The sequence below is a fragment of the Nipponia nippon genome, unplaced genomic scaffold (assembly GCF_047370975.1).
Source record: "Nipponia nippon isolate SJK-2023a ecotype South Korea unplaced genomic scaffold, ASM4737097v1 scaffold_8, whole genome shotgun sequence".
In the NCBI taxonomy this organism is placed as follows: Eukaryota; Metazoa; Chordata; class Aves; order Pelecaniformes; family Threskiornithidae; genus Nipponia; species Nipponia nippon.
The window spans coordinates 22337620-22351385 of record NW_028262402.1 but is presented as its reverse complement, the minus strand read 5'-3'; the positions used below and the strand labels follow the sequence as shown (position 1 = coordinate 22351385).

Sequence of the window (13766 nt, the reverse complement as noted above, 5' to 3'; positions counted from 1 at the left end):
TCACCGATGGCAGGGTGGCTTCTTGGGGGGCTGGGAGGGGTCTTCAGGGCTGCCAGCCTTCCTCTTTGGGGCTCGCCGGGGCCCGCCAGGGGAGCGTTCGCTGCCCCGGCTGCGAGTGGAGGGCCCGGGCACAGCCTCCTCTGGGTCCTGCTGCGGCTCGTCTTGCTCCCCACGGGTGGGAACGGGGGCAGAGCGGGGGCTGCCGGGACCCCCACGTAGGGCAGCCGATGACGTGCTGGGGAGCTCTTCTGCCTCAGATCTCTCAGGGCTGCTGGAGGGGGCTGGACTGGGGGCAGAAGACCCCCTTGGGGAGGCAGTGGGGCCGGGGGCAGCTGCGGGGCTACCCTCCCGCTCCTCGGCACCACGGCCGTCCTCCAGGCCCATTCGACGTCGGGCCTCCCCGCTGCACTGGCGCACGATGTTATCAATCAGCTGGCGCACAAAGCTCCTGGTGTGCCCACCCAGGGCAGGCCACAGCATCCGGAACAGGATTTCCTCGTCCAGGCCAAAGAGCTGCAGGATGGAGAGGACGAGCCTCTGTGCTGAGGATGTTTCCCAGGGGCCACCCGCGAAGATCAGCCACAGCTCCTGTCGCAGCCAGAGCTTCACGGGCCGGAGTAGAGCTGGGTCCTCTCGCAAGAGCAACGCCCAGACGTGGGGTTGCAGGCTGCCCACGGGAGCCCCAGGCACCAGCCCCGCAGCTGATGGCTGGGATGCTGCAGGGCGATGGAGATCATGGGCGCCTGGGTGTCCAGGAGCTCCTCCCGTCAGGTCGCCCACCGCTGGTGGTGCTGCAGGTGGTGGGATGACATGCTCCTCAAAGTGGTCATTCCCCCGCACCGAGTGCATGATGGATTGCACTCTTCTCTTGCAGAGCGGGCACTCGGGCTTGCTCTCAGCCCACCGCAAGATGCATGGGTAGCAGAATTGGTGGAGGCATGGCAGGACGTAGCTGGCCTCCTCCCAGCTGTCCAGGCATATGGGACAGCGGTTCTCCAGCTCCGTGGCCATGCTCGCCACGTGCTGCGGTGGGCTGGGGAGAGCTGGCGATGTCGAGCCGCTGCCTCTCACCGGCGCTGCAGCAGCCGGTGTCGCGCTAGAAAGGGAGGAGAGGCCATGGTCATTGGCTGAACCAGGGAGGGCTGCAAGAAATGCCCAGCTCCCTCAAGAAGGAAACCCTCCCACCTCCCCACCCCGCGCTGGCCTTTCCCCGCACAGCTCACCTCTGCTGCTGCGAGCGCGCCTCCTGGCTGTCCCGGCTGCCCGAGCCTGGCAGGGCCGGGGAGAATCCTTTGACAGCTCTGGGGTCGGGCACCAAGAGCTGCAGTGAACCGCTGCCTGAGCACGACACCAGCACCAGCACCAGCCTCGCACGACACTCCAAACCTTGCGAACTCGCTCAGCTGGAGCGTGGGCACGAGCCGGCTCGGTGAGACTCCGCGCCCGAATATAAGCACTGAGGGACGCCTGGTCACAATCTGTTGCTCGGGGACGTCATAGTCCATCGCTAGCTGACATCACAGTCCGTCACCGCTCGGTGACCTCAGAACCCATCGCTTGGGGACGTCACGACAGGCCCTCTTGGCCCACGGCGCTCGCCCCGGCAGCGCCGCGGCCCTGGCACAGGCGTCTGGGGTTACCCCAACGCCACTGCCCACTCCATCCCCCCACCTCTCGTCTCGTGCTCGCCATCGGTGTTTCACGCCAGTCAGCGAGGCCTCGGCCGTGTCTTCCCAGGGCCCCGTCAGCTTGCTCTGGCCGTGGCAGTCGTCTCCAGGCACACGTGGCAAGAGGCTTCATTCGGGAACACCTCGTGCCTCCCTGGGAGGCTGTGGGACAAAGTCCCACACGCTCTCCCCACACCCCAGCACTGCTGGCCAGCTCTGGGCTTCCCCGCTTCCTCCCACAGGGAGGACTTGGCTCGCTGTTGGGGATTTTCTCCTGCCTGTAGAGCCATCAAACCAATGCCTCCAGCCCCAAGCTCTGCGTGTCCATTTGCCGAAGGTGCTTGCACGCCTCCCCCGCCGTGGAGACGCCGCAGGAGGCGGTCGCTTCTCCAGACGGGTTTTTGCGCTCAGTTCCTGATGCCTCTTGCACCAGGGAGGGGCTGGAAGGGGCCCGGCCGCCCCCGCTCGGAGTCTGCAGGGCGATGGGGGGACACAGCGCCAGACAGCCCCAGCGCCTCTGCCTGCCGTGAGCCATCAGAGCAGGCTTTGGGAAGAAGGTGCAGCCTTTTCCCTGTCGGACTTCAGCCTGGTTCTGGGGCTCTAGGGCAGGAACTGCTGGCAGTTATGTTTTGGGACAGGAAAGGAGATGGCTGCATGCCCCGTTTCTCAGATGGCGCTCTCCAGCCCGCAGGCGTGAAGTCCCCAGGCCGGCTGGAGGGGGTGGCTCTGCTGGCACAGTCCCTCGTCCTCACCTGCGGCCTCTGGGCCTGGGGCCTGGCCACACCTTTCCCTGGGGCCTCTCGGCACCAGCATAATCCTCACCTTGCCTGCTGCCTTGCGTCACGGCTCCAAGCCAGACTCACTGCCCGGTACCTTAATTGTCTCCCAGATATTTTGTGTCTCTCGAGTTCCCTCTGAGCATGCTTGGCCGGGACCCAGCTGGGGCAGTGCCCTGACAGGGCTTGCCCTCTTCCCCCAGAGGCTGCAACCTGGTCTCTCCCAAGCACAGTGTGCACCAGCGGGATGTCATGGGGGATACGGCCGTGCCATCCCACTGAACACTTCTTTCGTGCACTCTGGGAGAGCACTTGATCAAAGGCAGGGGCTTGGTGTCCCCACAGCCTGTCTGAGCCGTGCGCTGCAAAGGGCACCCACACCGGGGCTCCGCACAGACCTCCCTGAAGCACTTGTAACACCCCCAGACCACACTGCGGCAGGCTTTTCCCGAAGAACAAGAGCTCCGCTTAAAGCCCAGCACCCCTGAGGAAATGGCTGGTGCAAGGCATCGCCACCTTTCGCCAGGGGAACCGAAGCAGAGAGGCTTGTGCCTCTGCTCCTCCGTGGACCTGAGCCTCGCCCGGTCTCCTGCCCCCATTCCTCTGCCCCGTGGTCTCACAGGAGCCACAGTGGGTGCACCCCGTCCCTCGAGTCCCATAGCCCAGCAACATCGCACGGCCGTTGCTGGTGCCAGACCGCGGGCTCTGTACTGAGCTTGCAAGGCTGCTGGGCGGAGGAGGCAGTAGGGCTCAGTGGACACGTGAGGAAAGGGGCAGAAAGCAGCACGGGTGGGGATAGCAACGCCACGGTGATTGGTCGTAATACTGAGACTTTTTCTGCAGTTTTCACGCCCTTCTTTTCTTTTATTTCAAGAGAATTAGATTTAGGGGGCCGGGATCTCTTGCCCACCAGCCTGAGCCCCATCTGCCGGTCTGGATGCGGTTTGACCGGCCCTTGAGGCGGCCTCACCGATGGCAGGGTGGCTTCTTGGGGGGCTGGGAGGGGTCTTCAGGGCTGCCAGCCTTCCTCTTTGGGGCTCGCCGGGGCCCGCCAGGGGAGCGTTCGCTGCCCCGGCTGCGAGTGGAGGGCCCGGGCACAGCCTCCTCTGGGTCCTGCTGCGGCTCGTCTTGCTCCCCACGGGTGGGAACGGGGGCAGAGCGGGGGCTGCCGGGACCCCCACGTAGGGCAGCCGATGACGTGCTGGGGAGCTCTTCTGCCTCAGATCTCTCAGGGCTGCTGGAGGGGGCTGGACTGGGGGCAGAAGACCCCCTTGGGGAGGCAGTGGGGCCGGGGGCAGCTGCGGGGCTACCCTCCCGCTCCTCGGCACCACGGCCGTCCTCCAGGCCCATCCGACGTCGGGCCTCCCCGCTGCACTGGCGCACGATGTTATCAATCAGCTGGCGCACAAAGCTCCTGGTGTGCCCACCCAGGGCAGGCCACAGCATCCGGAACAGGATTTCCTCGTCCAGGCCAAAGAGCTGCAGGATGGAGAGGACGAGCCTCTGTGCTGAGGATGTTTCCCAGGGGCCACCCGCGAAGATCAGCCACAGCTCCTGTCGCAGCCAGAGCTTCACGGGCCGGAGTAGAGCTGGGTCCTCTCGCAAGAGCAACGCCCAGACGTGGGGTTGCAGGCTGCCCACGGGAGCCCCAGGCACCAGCCCCGCAGCTGATGGCTGGGATGCTGCAGGGCGATGGAGATCATGGGCGCCTGGGTGTCCAGGAGCTCCTCCCGTCAGGTCGCCCACCGCTGGTGGTGCTGCAGGTGGTGGGATGACATGCTCCTCAAAGTGGTCATTCCCCCGCACCGAGTGCATGATGGATTGCACTCTTCTCTTGCAGAGCGGGCACTCGGGCTTGCTCTCAGCCCACCGCAAGATGCATGGGTAGCAGAATTGGTGGAGGCATGGCAGGACGTAGCTGGCCTCCTCCCAGCTGTCCAGGCATATGGGACAGCGGTTCTCCAGCTCCGTGGCCATGCTCGCCACGTGCTGCGGTGGGCTGGGGAGAGCTGGCGATGTCGAGCCGCTGCCTCTCACCGGCGCTGCAGCAGCCGGTGTCGCGCTAGAAAGGGAGGAGAGGCCATGGTCATTGGCTGAACCAGGGAGGGCTGCAAGAAATGCCCAGCTCCCTCAAGAAGGAAACCCTCCCACCTCCCCACCCCGCGCTGGCCTTTCCCCGCACAGCTCACCTCTGCTGCTGCGAGCGCGCCTCCTGGCTGTCCCGGCTGCCCGAGCCTGGCAGGGCCGGGGAGAATCCTTTGACAGCTCTGGGGTCGGGCACCAAGAGCTGCAGTGAACCGCTGCCTGAGCACGACACCAGCACCAGCACCAGCCTCGCACGACACTCCAAACCTTGCGAACTCGCTCAGCTGGAGCGTGGGCACGAGCCGGCTCGGTGAGACTCCGCGCCCGAATATAAGCACTGAGGGACGCCTGGTCACAATCTGTTGCTCGGGGACGTCATAGTCCATCGCTAGCTGACATCACAGTCCGTCACCGCTCGGTGACCTCAGAACCCATCGCTTGGGGACGTCACGACAGGCCCTCTTGGCCCACGGCGCTCGCCCCGGCAGCGCCGCGGCCCTGGCACAGGCGTCTGGGGTTACCCCAACGCCACTGCCCACTCCATCCCCCCACCTCTCGTCTCGTGCTCGCCATCGGTGTTTCACGCCAGTCAGCGAGGCCTCGGCCGTGTCTTCCCAGGGCCCCGTCAGCTTGCTCTGGCCGTGGCAGTCGTCTCCAGGCACACGTGGCAAGAGGCTTCATTCGGGAACACCTCGTGCCTCCCTGGGAGGCTGTGGGACAAAGTCCCACACGCTCTCCCCACACCCCAGCACTGCTGGCCAGCTCTGGGCTTCCCCGCTTCCTCCCACAGGGAGGACTTGGCTTGCTGTTGGGGATTTTCTCCTGCCTGTAGAGCCATCAAACCAATGCCTCCAGCCCCAAGCTCTGCGTGTCCATTTGCCGAAGGTGCTTGCACGCCTCCCCCGCCGTGGAGACGCCGCAGGAGGCGGTCGCTTCTCCAGACGGGTTTTTGCGCTCAGTTCCTGATGCCTCTTGCACCAGGGAGGGGCTGGAAGGGGCCCGGCCGCCCCCGCTCGGAGTCTGCAGGGCGATGGGGGGACACAGCGCCAGACAGCCCCAGCGCCTCTGCCTGCCGTGAGCCATCAGAGCAGGCTTTGGGAAGAAGGTGCAGCCTTTTCCCTGTCAGACTTCAGCCTGGTTCTGGGGCTCTAGGGCAGGAACTGCTGGCAGTTATGTTTTGGGACAGGAAAGGAGATGGCTGCATGCCCCGTTTCTCAGATGGCGCTCTCCAGCCCGCAGGCGTGAAGTCCCCAGGCCGGCTGGAGGGGGTGGCTCTGCTGGCACAGTCCCTCGTCCTCACCTGCGGCCTCTGGGCCTGGGGCCTGGCCACACCTTTCCCTGGGGCCTCTCGGCACCAGCATAATCCTCACCTTGCCTGCTGCCTTGCGTCACGGCTCCAAGCCAGACTCACTGCCCGGTACCTTAATTGTCTCCCAGATATTTTGTGTCTCTCGAGTTCCCTCTGAGCATGCTTGGCCGGGACCCAGCTGGGGCAGTGCCCTGACAGGGCTTGCCCTCTTCCCCCAGAGGCTGCAACCTGGTCTCTCCCAAGCACAGTGTGCACCAGCGGGATGTCATGGGGGATACGGCCGTGCCATCCCACTGAACACTTCTTTCGTGCACTCTGGGAGAGCACTTGATCAAAGGCAGGGGCTTGGTGTCCCCACAGCCTGTCTGAGCCGTGCGCTGCAAAGGGCACCCACACCGGGGCTCCGCACAGACCTCCCTGAAGCACTTGTAACACCCCCAGACCACACTGCGGCAGGCTTTTCCCGAAGAACAAGAGCTCCGCTTAAAGCCCAGCACCCCTGAGGAAATGGCTGGTGCAAGGCATCGCCACCTTTCGCCAGGGGAACCGAAGCAGAGAGGCTTGTGCCTCTGCTCCTCCGTGGACCTGAGCCTCGCCCGGTCTCCTGCCCCCATTCCTCTGCCCCGTGGTCTCACAGGAGCCACAGTGGGTGCACCCCGTCCCTCGAGTCCCATAGCCCAGCAACATCGCACGGCCGTTGCTGGTGCCAGACCGCGGGCTCTGTACTGAGCTTGCAAGGCTGCTGGGCGGAGGAGGCAGTAGGGCTCAGTGGACACGTGAGGAAAGGGGCAGAAAGCAGCACGGGTGGGGATAGCAACGCCACGGTGATTGGTCGTAATACTGAGACTTTTTCTGCAGTTTTCACGCCCTTCTTTTCTTTTATTTCAAGAGAATTAGATTTAGGGGGCCGGGATCTCTTGCCCACCAGCCTGAGCCCCATCTGCCGGTCTGGATGCGGTTTGACCGGCCCTTGAGGCGGCCTCACCGATGGCAGGGTGGCTTCTTGGGGGGCTGGGAGGGGTCTTCAGGGCTGCCAGCCTTCCTCTTTGGGGCTCGCCGGGGCCCGCCAGGGGAGCGTTCGCTGCCCCGGCTGCGAGTGGAGGGCCCGGGCACAGCCTCCTCTGGGTCCTGCTGCGGCTCGTCTTGCTCCCCACGGGTGGGAACGGGGGCAGAGCGGGGGCTGCCGGGACCCCCACGTAGGGCAGCCGATGACGTGCTGGGGAGCTCTTCTGCCTCAGATCTCTCAGGGCTGCTGGAGGGGGCTGGACTGGGGGCAGAAGACCCCCTTGGGGAGGCAGTGGGGCCGGGGGCAGCTGCGGGGCTACCCTCCCGCTCCTCGGCACCACGGCCGTCCTCCAGGCCCATCCGACGTCGGGCCTCCCCGCTGCACTGGCGCACGATGTTATCAATCAGCTGGCGCACAAAGCTCCTGGTGTGCCCACCCAGGGCAGGCCACAGCATCCGGAACAGGATTTCCTCGTCCAGGCCAAAGAGCTGCAGGATGGAGAGGACGAGCCTCTGTGCTGAGGATGTTTCCCAGGGGCCACCCGCGAAGATCAGCCACAGCTCCTGTCGCAGCCAGAGCTTCACGGGCCGGAGTAGAGCTGGGTCCTCTCGCAAGAGCAACGCCCAGACGTGGGGTTGCAGGCTGCCCACGGGAGCCCCAGGCACCAGCCCCGCAGCTGATGGCTGGGATGCTGCAGGGCGATGGAGATCATGGGCGCCTGGGTGTCCAGGAGCTCCTCCCGTCAGGTCGCCCACCGCTGGTGGTGCTGCAGGTGGTGGGATGACATGCTCCTCAAAGTGGTCATTCCCCCGCACCGAGTGCATGATGGATTGCACTCTTCTCTTGCAGAGCGGGCACTCGGGCTTGCTCTCAGCCCACCGCAAGATGCATGGGTAGCAGAATTGGTGGAGGCATGGCAGGACGTAGCTGGCCTCCTCCCAGCTGTCCAGGCATATGGGACAGCGGTTCTCCAGCTCCGTGGCCATGCTCGCCACGTGCTGCGGTGGGCTGGGGAGAGCTGGCGATGTCGAGCCGCTGCCTCTCACCGGCGCTGCAGCAGCCGGTGTCGCGCTAGAAAGGGAGGAGAGGCCATGGTCATTGGCTGAACCAGGGAGGGCTGCAAGAAATGCCCAGCTCCCTCAAGAAGGAAACCCTCCCACCTCCCCACCCCGCGCTGGCCTTTCCCCGCACAGCTCACCTCTGCTGCTGCGAGCGCGCCTCCTGGCTGTCCCGGCTGCCCGAGCCTGGCAGGGCCGGGGAGAATCCTTTGACAGCTCTGGGGTCGGGCACCAAGAGCTGCAGTGAACCGCTGCCTGAGCACGACACCAGCACCAGCACCAGCCTCGCACGACACTCCAAACCTTGCGAACTCGCTCAGCTGGAGCGTGGGCACGAGCCGGCTCGGTGAGACTCCGCGCCCGAATATAAGCACTGAGGGACGCCTGGTCACAATCTGTTGCTCGGGGACGTCATAGTCCATCGCTAGCTGACATCACAGTCCGTCACCGCTCGGTGACCTCAGAACCCATCGCTTGGGGACGTCACGACAGGCCCTCTTGGCCCACGGCGCTCGCCCCGGCAGCGCCGCGGCCCTGGCACAGGCGTCTGGGGTTACCCCAACGCCACTGCCCACTCCATCCCCCCACCTCTCGTCTCGTGCTCGCCATCGGTGTTTCACGCCAGTCAGCGAGGCCTCGGCCGTGTCTTCCCAGGGCCCCGTCAGCTTGCTCTGGCCGTGGCAGTCGTCTCCAGGCACACGTGGCAAGAGGCTTCATTCGGGAACACCTCGTGCCTCCCTGGGAGGCTGTGGGACAAAGTCCCACACGCTCTCCCCACACCCCAGCACTGCTGGCCAGCTCTGGGCTTCCCCGCTTCCTCCCACAGGGAGGACTTGGCTCGCTGTTGGGGATTTTCTCCTGCCTGTAGAGCCATCAAACCAATGCCTCCAGCCCCAAGCTCTGCGTGTCCATTTGCCGAAGGTGCTTGCACGCCTCCCCCGCCGTGGAGACGCCGCAGGAGGCGGTCGCTTCTCCAGACGGGTTTTTGCGCTCAGTTCCTGATGCCTCTTGCACCAGGGAGGGGCTGGAAGGGGCCCGGCCGCCCCCGCTCGGAGTCTGCAGGGCGATGGGGGGACACAGCGCCAGACAGCCCCAGCGCCTCTGCCTGCCGTGAGCCATCAGAGCAGGCTTTGGGAAGAAGGTGCAGCCTTTTCCCTGTCAGACTTCAGCCTGGTTCTGGGGCTCTAGGGCAGGAACTGCTGGCAGTTATGTTTTGGGACAGGAAAGGAGATGGCTGCATGCCCCGTTTCTCAGATGGCGCTCTCCAGCCCGCAGGCGTGAAGTCCCCAGGCCGGCTGGAGGGGGTGGCTCTGCTGGCACAGTCCCTCGTCCTCACCTGCGGCCTCTGGGCCTGGGGCCTGGCCACACCTTTCCCTGGGGCCTCTCGGCACCAGCATAATCCTCACCTTGCCTGCTGCCTTGCGTCACGGCTCCAAGCCAGACTCACTGCCCGGTACCTTAATTGTCTCCCAGATATTTTGTGTCTCTCGAGTTCCCTCTGAGCATGCTTGGCCGGGACCCAGCTGGGGCAGTGCCCTGACAGGGCTTGCCCTCTTCCCCCAGAGGCTGCAACCTGGTCTCTCCCAAGCACAGTGTGCACCAGCGGGATGTCATGGGGGATACGGCCGTGCCATCCCACTGAACACTTCTTTCGTGCACTCTGGGAGAGCACTTGATCAAAGGCAGGGGCTTGGTGTCCCCACAGCCTGTCTGAGCCGTGCGCTGCAAAGGGCACCCACACCGGGGCTCCGCACAGACCTCCCTGAAGCACTTGTAACACCCCCAGACCACACTGCGGCAGGCTTTTCCCGAAGAACAAGAGCTCCGCTTAAAGCCCAGCACCCCTGAGGAAATGGCTGGTGCAAGGCATCGCCACCTTTCGCCAGGGGAACCGAAGCAGAGAGGCTTGTGCCTCTGCTCCTCCGTGGACCTGAGCCTCGCCCGGTCTCCTGCCCCCATTCCTCTGCCCCGTGGTCTCACAGGAGCCACAGTGGGTGCACCCCGTCCCTCGAGTCCCATAGCCCAGCAACATCGCACGGCCGTTGCTGGTGCCAGACCGCGGGCTCTGTACTGAGCTTGCAAGGCTGCTGGGCGGAGGAGGCAGTAGGGCTCAGTGGACACGTGAGGAAAGGGGCAGAAAGCAGCACGGGTGGGGATAGCAACGCCACGGTGATTGGTCGTAATACTGAGACTTTTTCTGCAGTTTTCACGCCCTTCTTTTCTTTTATTTCAAGAGAATTAGATTTAGGGGGCCGGGATCTCTTGCCCACCAGCCTGAGCCCCATCTGCCGGTCTGGATGCGGTTTGACCGGCCCTTGAGGCGGCCTCACCGATGGCAGGGTGGCTTCTTGGGGGGCTGGGAGGGGTCTTCAGGGCTGCCAGCCTTCCTCTTTGGGGCTCGCCGGGGCCCGCCAGGGGAGCGTTCGCTGCCCCGGCTGCGAGTGGAGGGCCCGGGCACAGCCTCCTCTGGGTCCTGCTGCGGCTCGTCTTGCTCCCCACGGGTGGGAACGGGGGCAGAGCGGGGGCTGCCGGGACCCCCACGTAGGGCAGCCGATGATGTGCTGGGGAGCTCTTCTGCCTCAGATCTCTCAGGGCTGCTGGAGGGGGCTGGACTGGGGGCAGAAGACCCCCTTGGGGAGGCAGTGGGGCCGGGGGCAGCTGCGGGGCTACCCTCCCGCTCCTCGGCACCACGGCCGTCCTCCAGGCCCATCCGACGTCGGGCCTCCCCGCTGCACTGGCGCACGATGTTATCAATCAGCTGGCGCACAAAGCTCCTGGTGTGCCCACCCAGGGCAGGCCACAGCATCCGGAACAGGATTTCCTTGTCCAGGCCAAAGAGCTGCAGGATGGAGAGGACGAGCCTCTGTGCTGAGGATGTTTCCCAGGGGCCACCCGCGAAGATCAGCCACAGCTCCTGTCGCAGCCAGAGCTTCACGGGCCGGAGTAGAGCTGGGTCCTCTCGCAAGAGCAACGCCCAGACGTGGGGTTGCAGGCTGCCCACGGGAGCCCCAGGCACCAGCCCCGCAGCTGATGGCTGGGATGCTGCAGGGCGATGGAGATCATGGGCGCCTGGGTGTCCAGGAGCTCCTCCCGTCAGGTCGCCCACCGCTGGTGGTGCTGCAGGTGGTGGGATGACATGCTCCTCAAAGTGGTCATTCCCCCGCACCGAGTGCATGATGGATTGCACTCTTCTCTTGCAGAGCGGGCACTCGGGCTTGCTCTCAGCCCACCGCAAGATGCATGGGTAGCAGAATTGGTGGAGGCATGGCAGGACGTAGCTGGCCTCCTCCCAGCTGTCCAGGCATATGGGACAGCGGTTCTCCAGCTCCGTGGCCATGCTCGCCACGTGCTGCGGTGGGCTGGGGAGAGCTGGCGATGTCGAGCCGCTGCCTCTCACCGGCGCTGCAGCAGCCGGTGTCGCGCTAGAAAGGGAGGAGAGGCCATGGTCATTGGCTGAACCAGGGAGGGCTGCAAGAAATGCCCAGCTCCCTCAAGAAGGAAACCCTCCCACCTCCCCACCCCGCGCTGGCCTTTCCCCGCACAGCTCACCTCTGCTGCTGCGAGCGCGCCTCCTGGCTGTCCCGGCTGCCCGAGCCTGGCAGGGCCGGGGAGAATCCTTTGACAGCTCTGGGGTCGGGCACCAAGAGCTGCAGTGAACCGCTGCCTGAGCACGACACCAGCACCAGCACCAGCCTCGCACGACACTCCAAACCTTGCGAACTCGCTCAGCTGGAGCGTGGGCACGAGCCGGCTCGGTGAGACTCCGCGCCCGAATATAAGCACTGAGGGACGCCTGGTCACAATCTGTTGCTCGGGGACGTCATAGTCCATCGCTAGCTGACATCACAGTCCGTCACCGCTCGGTGACCTCAGAACCCATCGCTTGGGGACGTCACGACAGGCCCTCTTGGCCCACGGCGCTCGCCCCGGCAGCGCCGCAGCCCTGGCACAGGCGTCTGGGGTTACCCCAACGCCACTGCCCACTCCATCCCCCCACCTCTCGTCTCGTGCTCGCCATCGGCGTTTCACGCCAGTCAGCGAGGCCTCGGCCGTGTCTTCCCAGGGCCCCGTCAGCTTGCTCTGGCCGTGGCAGTCGTCTCCAGGCACACGTGGCAAGAGGCTTCATTCGGGAACACCTCGTGCCTCCCTGGGAGGCTGTGGGACAAAGTCCCACACGCTCTCCCCACACCCCAGCACTGCTGGCCAGCTCTGGGCTTCCCCGCTTCCTCCCACAGGGAGGACTTGGCTCGCTGTTGGGGATTTTCTCCTGCCTGTAGAGCCATCAAACCAATGCCTCCAGCCCCAAGCTCTGCGTGTCCATTTGCCGAAGGTGCTTGCACGCCTCCCCCGCCGTGGAGACGCCGCAGGAGGCGGTCGCTTCTCCAGACGGGTTTTTGCGCTCAGTTCCTGATGCCTCTTGCACCAGGGAGGGGCTGGAAGGGGCCCGGCCGCCCCCGCTCGGAGTCTGCAGGGCGATGGGGGGACACAGCGCCAGACAGCCCCAGCGCCTCTGCCTGCCGTGAGCCATCAGAGCAGGCTTTGGGAAGAAGGTGCAGCCTTTTCCCTGTCGGACTTCAGCCTGGTTCTGGGGCTCTAGGGCAGGAACTGCTGGCAGTTATGTTTTGGGACAGGAAAGGAGATGGCTGCATGCCCCGTTTCTCAGATGGCGCTCTCCAGCCCGCAGGCGTGAAGTCCCCAGGCCGGCTGGAGGGGGTGGCTCTGCTGGCACAGTCCCTCGTCCTCACCTGCGGCCTCTGGGCCTGGGGCCTGGCCACACCTTTCCCTGGGGCCTCTCGGCACCAGCATAATCCTCACCTTGCCTGCTGCCTTGCGTCACGGCTCCAAGCCAGACTCACTGCCCGGTACCTTAATTGTCTCCCAGATATTTTGTGTCTCTCGAGTTCCCTCTGAGCATGCTTGGCCGGGACCCAGCTGGGGCAGTGCCCTGACAGGGCTTGCCCTCTTCCCCCAGAGGCTGCAACCTGGTCTCTCCCAAGCACAGTGTGCACCAGCGGGATGTCATGGGGGATACGGCCGTGCCATCCCACTGAACACTTCTTTCGTGCACTCTGGGAGAGCACTTGATCAAAGGCAGGGGCTTGGTGTCCCCACAGCCTGTGCCAGGTGACACTTGAGCCATGGGAGGCCATGGGCCCGCATTGATGGACAGCATCAGCAGGCCCTCGCCTCTCTTCTCTTTTCTTATCATGTCCAGATACAATCACCGCCTGTCACTGATTATTTTATCATTGACACTGCTGTGAAGAGTTGGACTGAATTTGCAGAACCATTTCTGCAAACCATGATTTTCAAAAGAGCTGTAGCTATACTGAGTACATACAAGGGCAAACACTAATAAAGTTCTTAAAATGAAAGGTATTTTTAAAGCCAAAGCCATGGTGTAAGCCAGCTTAATCTTATCCATGACCAAGTTCAATTACCTTCACTAAAAATATTTCTGACACTTCTTCCTTGTTAGATTAACTTCAAGTAATATTCATTGCCTCTCAAACTGAGTTTTGTTTGTATTTGACTGCATGTAGCTCTACATCCACAGGAGGGGGCACTTGAATAAAGTTTTAAGCAGTTTGCTGCATAGCTCTATTTTCATACCTTACTTTGTGCATAGTGCTTTCGTGTGCTGGAGATGGGGAAGAGCTAAGAGGTGATGAAGGTGCATGGAAATAGACATCAATTCATGAAGTATTTTGCAGAGCTCTTCTAATTGGTGGATGTTGCACTGTTTCACTCACGCTTTCCTTCAAATCAACTAATGCAAAGCAGATGCAAAAAGTAATCCATTAACTTAGTCATTTTGTTTCTTGGGCTGAAAACTTTGTTCTCTGCTTCAGAGGGCAACATAGC

General features: G+C 63.7%; 4 protein-coding genes across 4 annotated transcripts; all 4 read right to left on the bottom strand.

Moving 5' to 3' along the window:
• On the bottom strand, nt 1–1092 carry LOC148050489 (uncharacterized). Its single transcript, XM_087742274.1, has one exon. The coding sequence runs from the start codon at nt 1009–1011 to the stop codon at nt 1–3; it is 1011 nt and encodes a 336-aa protein (XP_087598400.1). The 5' UTR covers nt 1012–1092.
• A 2317-nt stretch (nt 1093–3409) lies between these two features.
• Nucleotides 3410–4501, bottom strand: LOC148050488 (uncharacterized). Its single transcript, XM_087742273.1, has one exon. It carries the CDS (start codon nt 4418–4420, stop codon nt 3410–3412), a length of 1011 nt encoding a protein of 336 aa, XP_087598399.1. The 5' UTR covers nt 4421–4501.
• Nucleotides 4502–6818: 2317 nt separating this feature from the next.
• Nucleotides 6819–7910, bottom strand: LOC148050487 (uncharacterized). The gene has a single exon (XM_087742272.1). It carries the CDS (start codon nt 7827–7829, stop codon nt 6819–6821), a length of 1011 nt encoding a protein of 336 aa, XP_087598398.1. The 5' UTR covers nt 7830–7910.
• Nucleotides 7911–10227: 2317 nt separating this feature from the next.
• LOC148050486 (uncharacterized) lies at nt 10228–13560 on the bottom strand. Its single transcript, XM_087742271.1, has 2 exons — nt 13544–13560; nt 10228–11323 (listed from the first exon to the last, which is right to left on the bottom strand). The coding sequence occupies exon 2, from the start codon at nt 11236–11238 to the stop codon at nt 10228–10230; it is 1011 nt and encodes a 336-aa protein (XP_087598397.1). The 5' UTR covers nt 11239–11323; nt 13544–13560.
• Between the last annotated feature and the right edge of the window lie 206 nt (nt 13561–13766).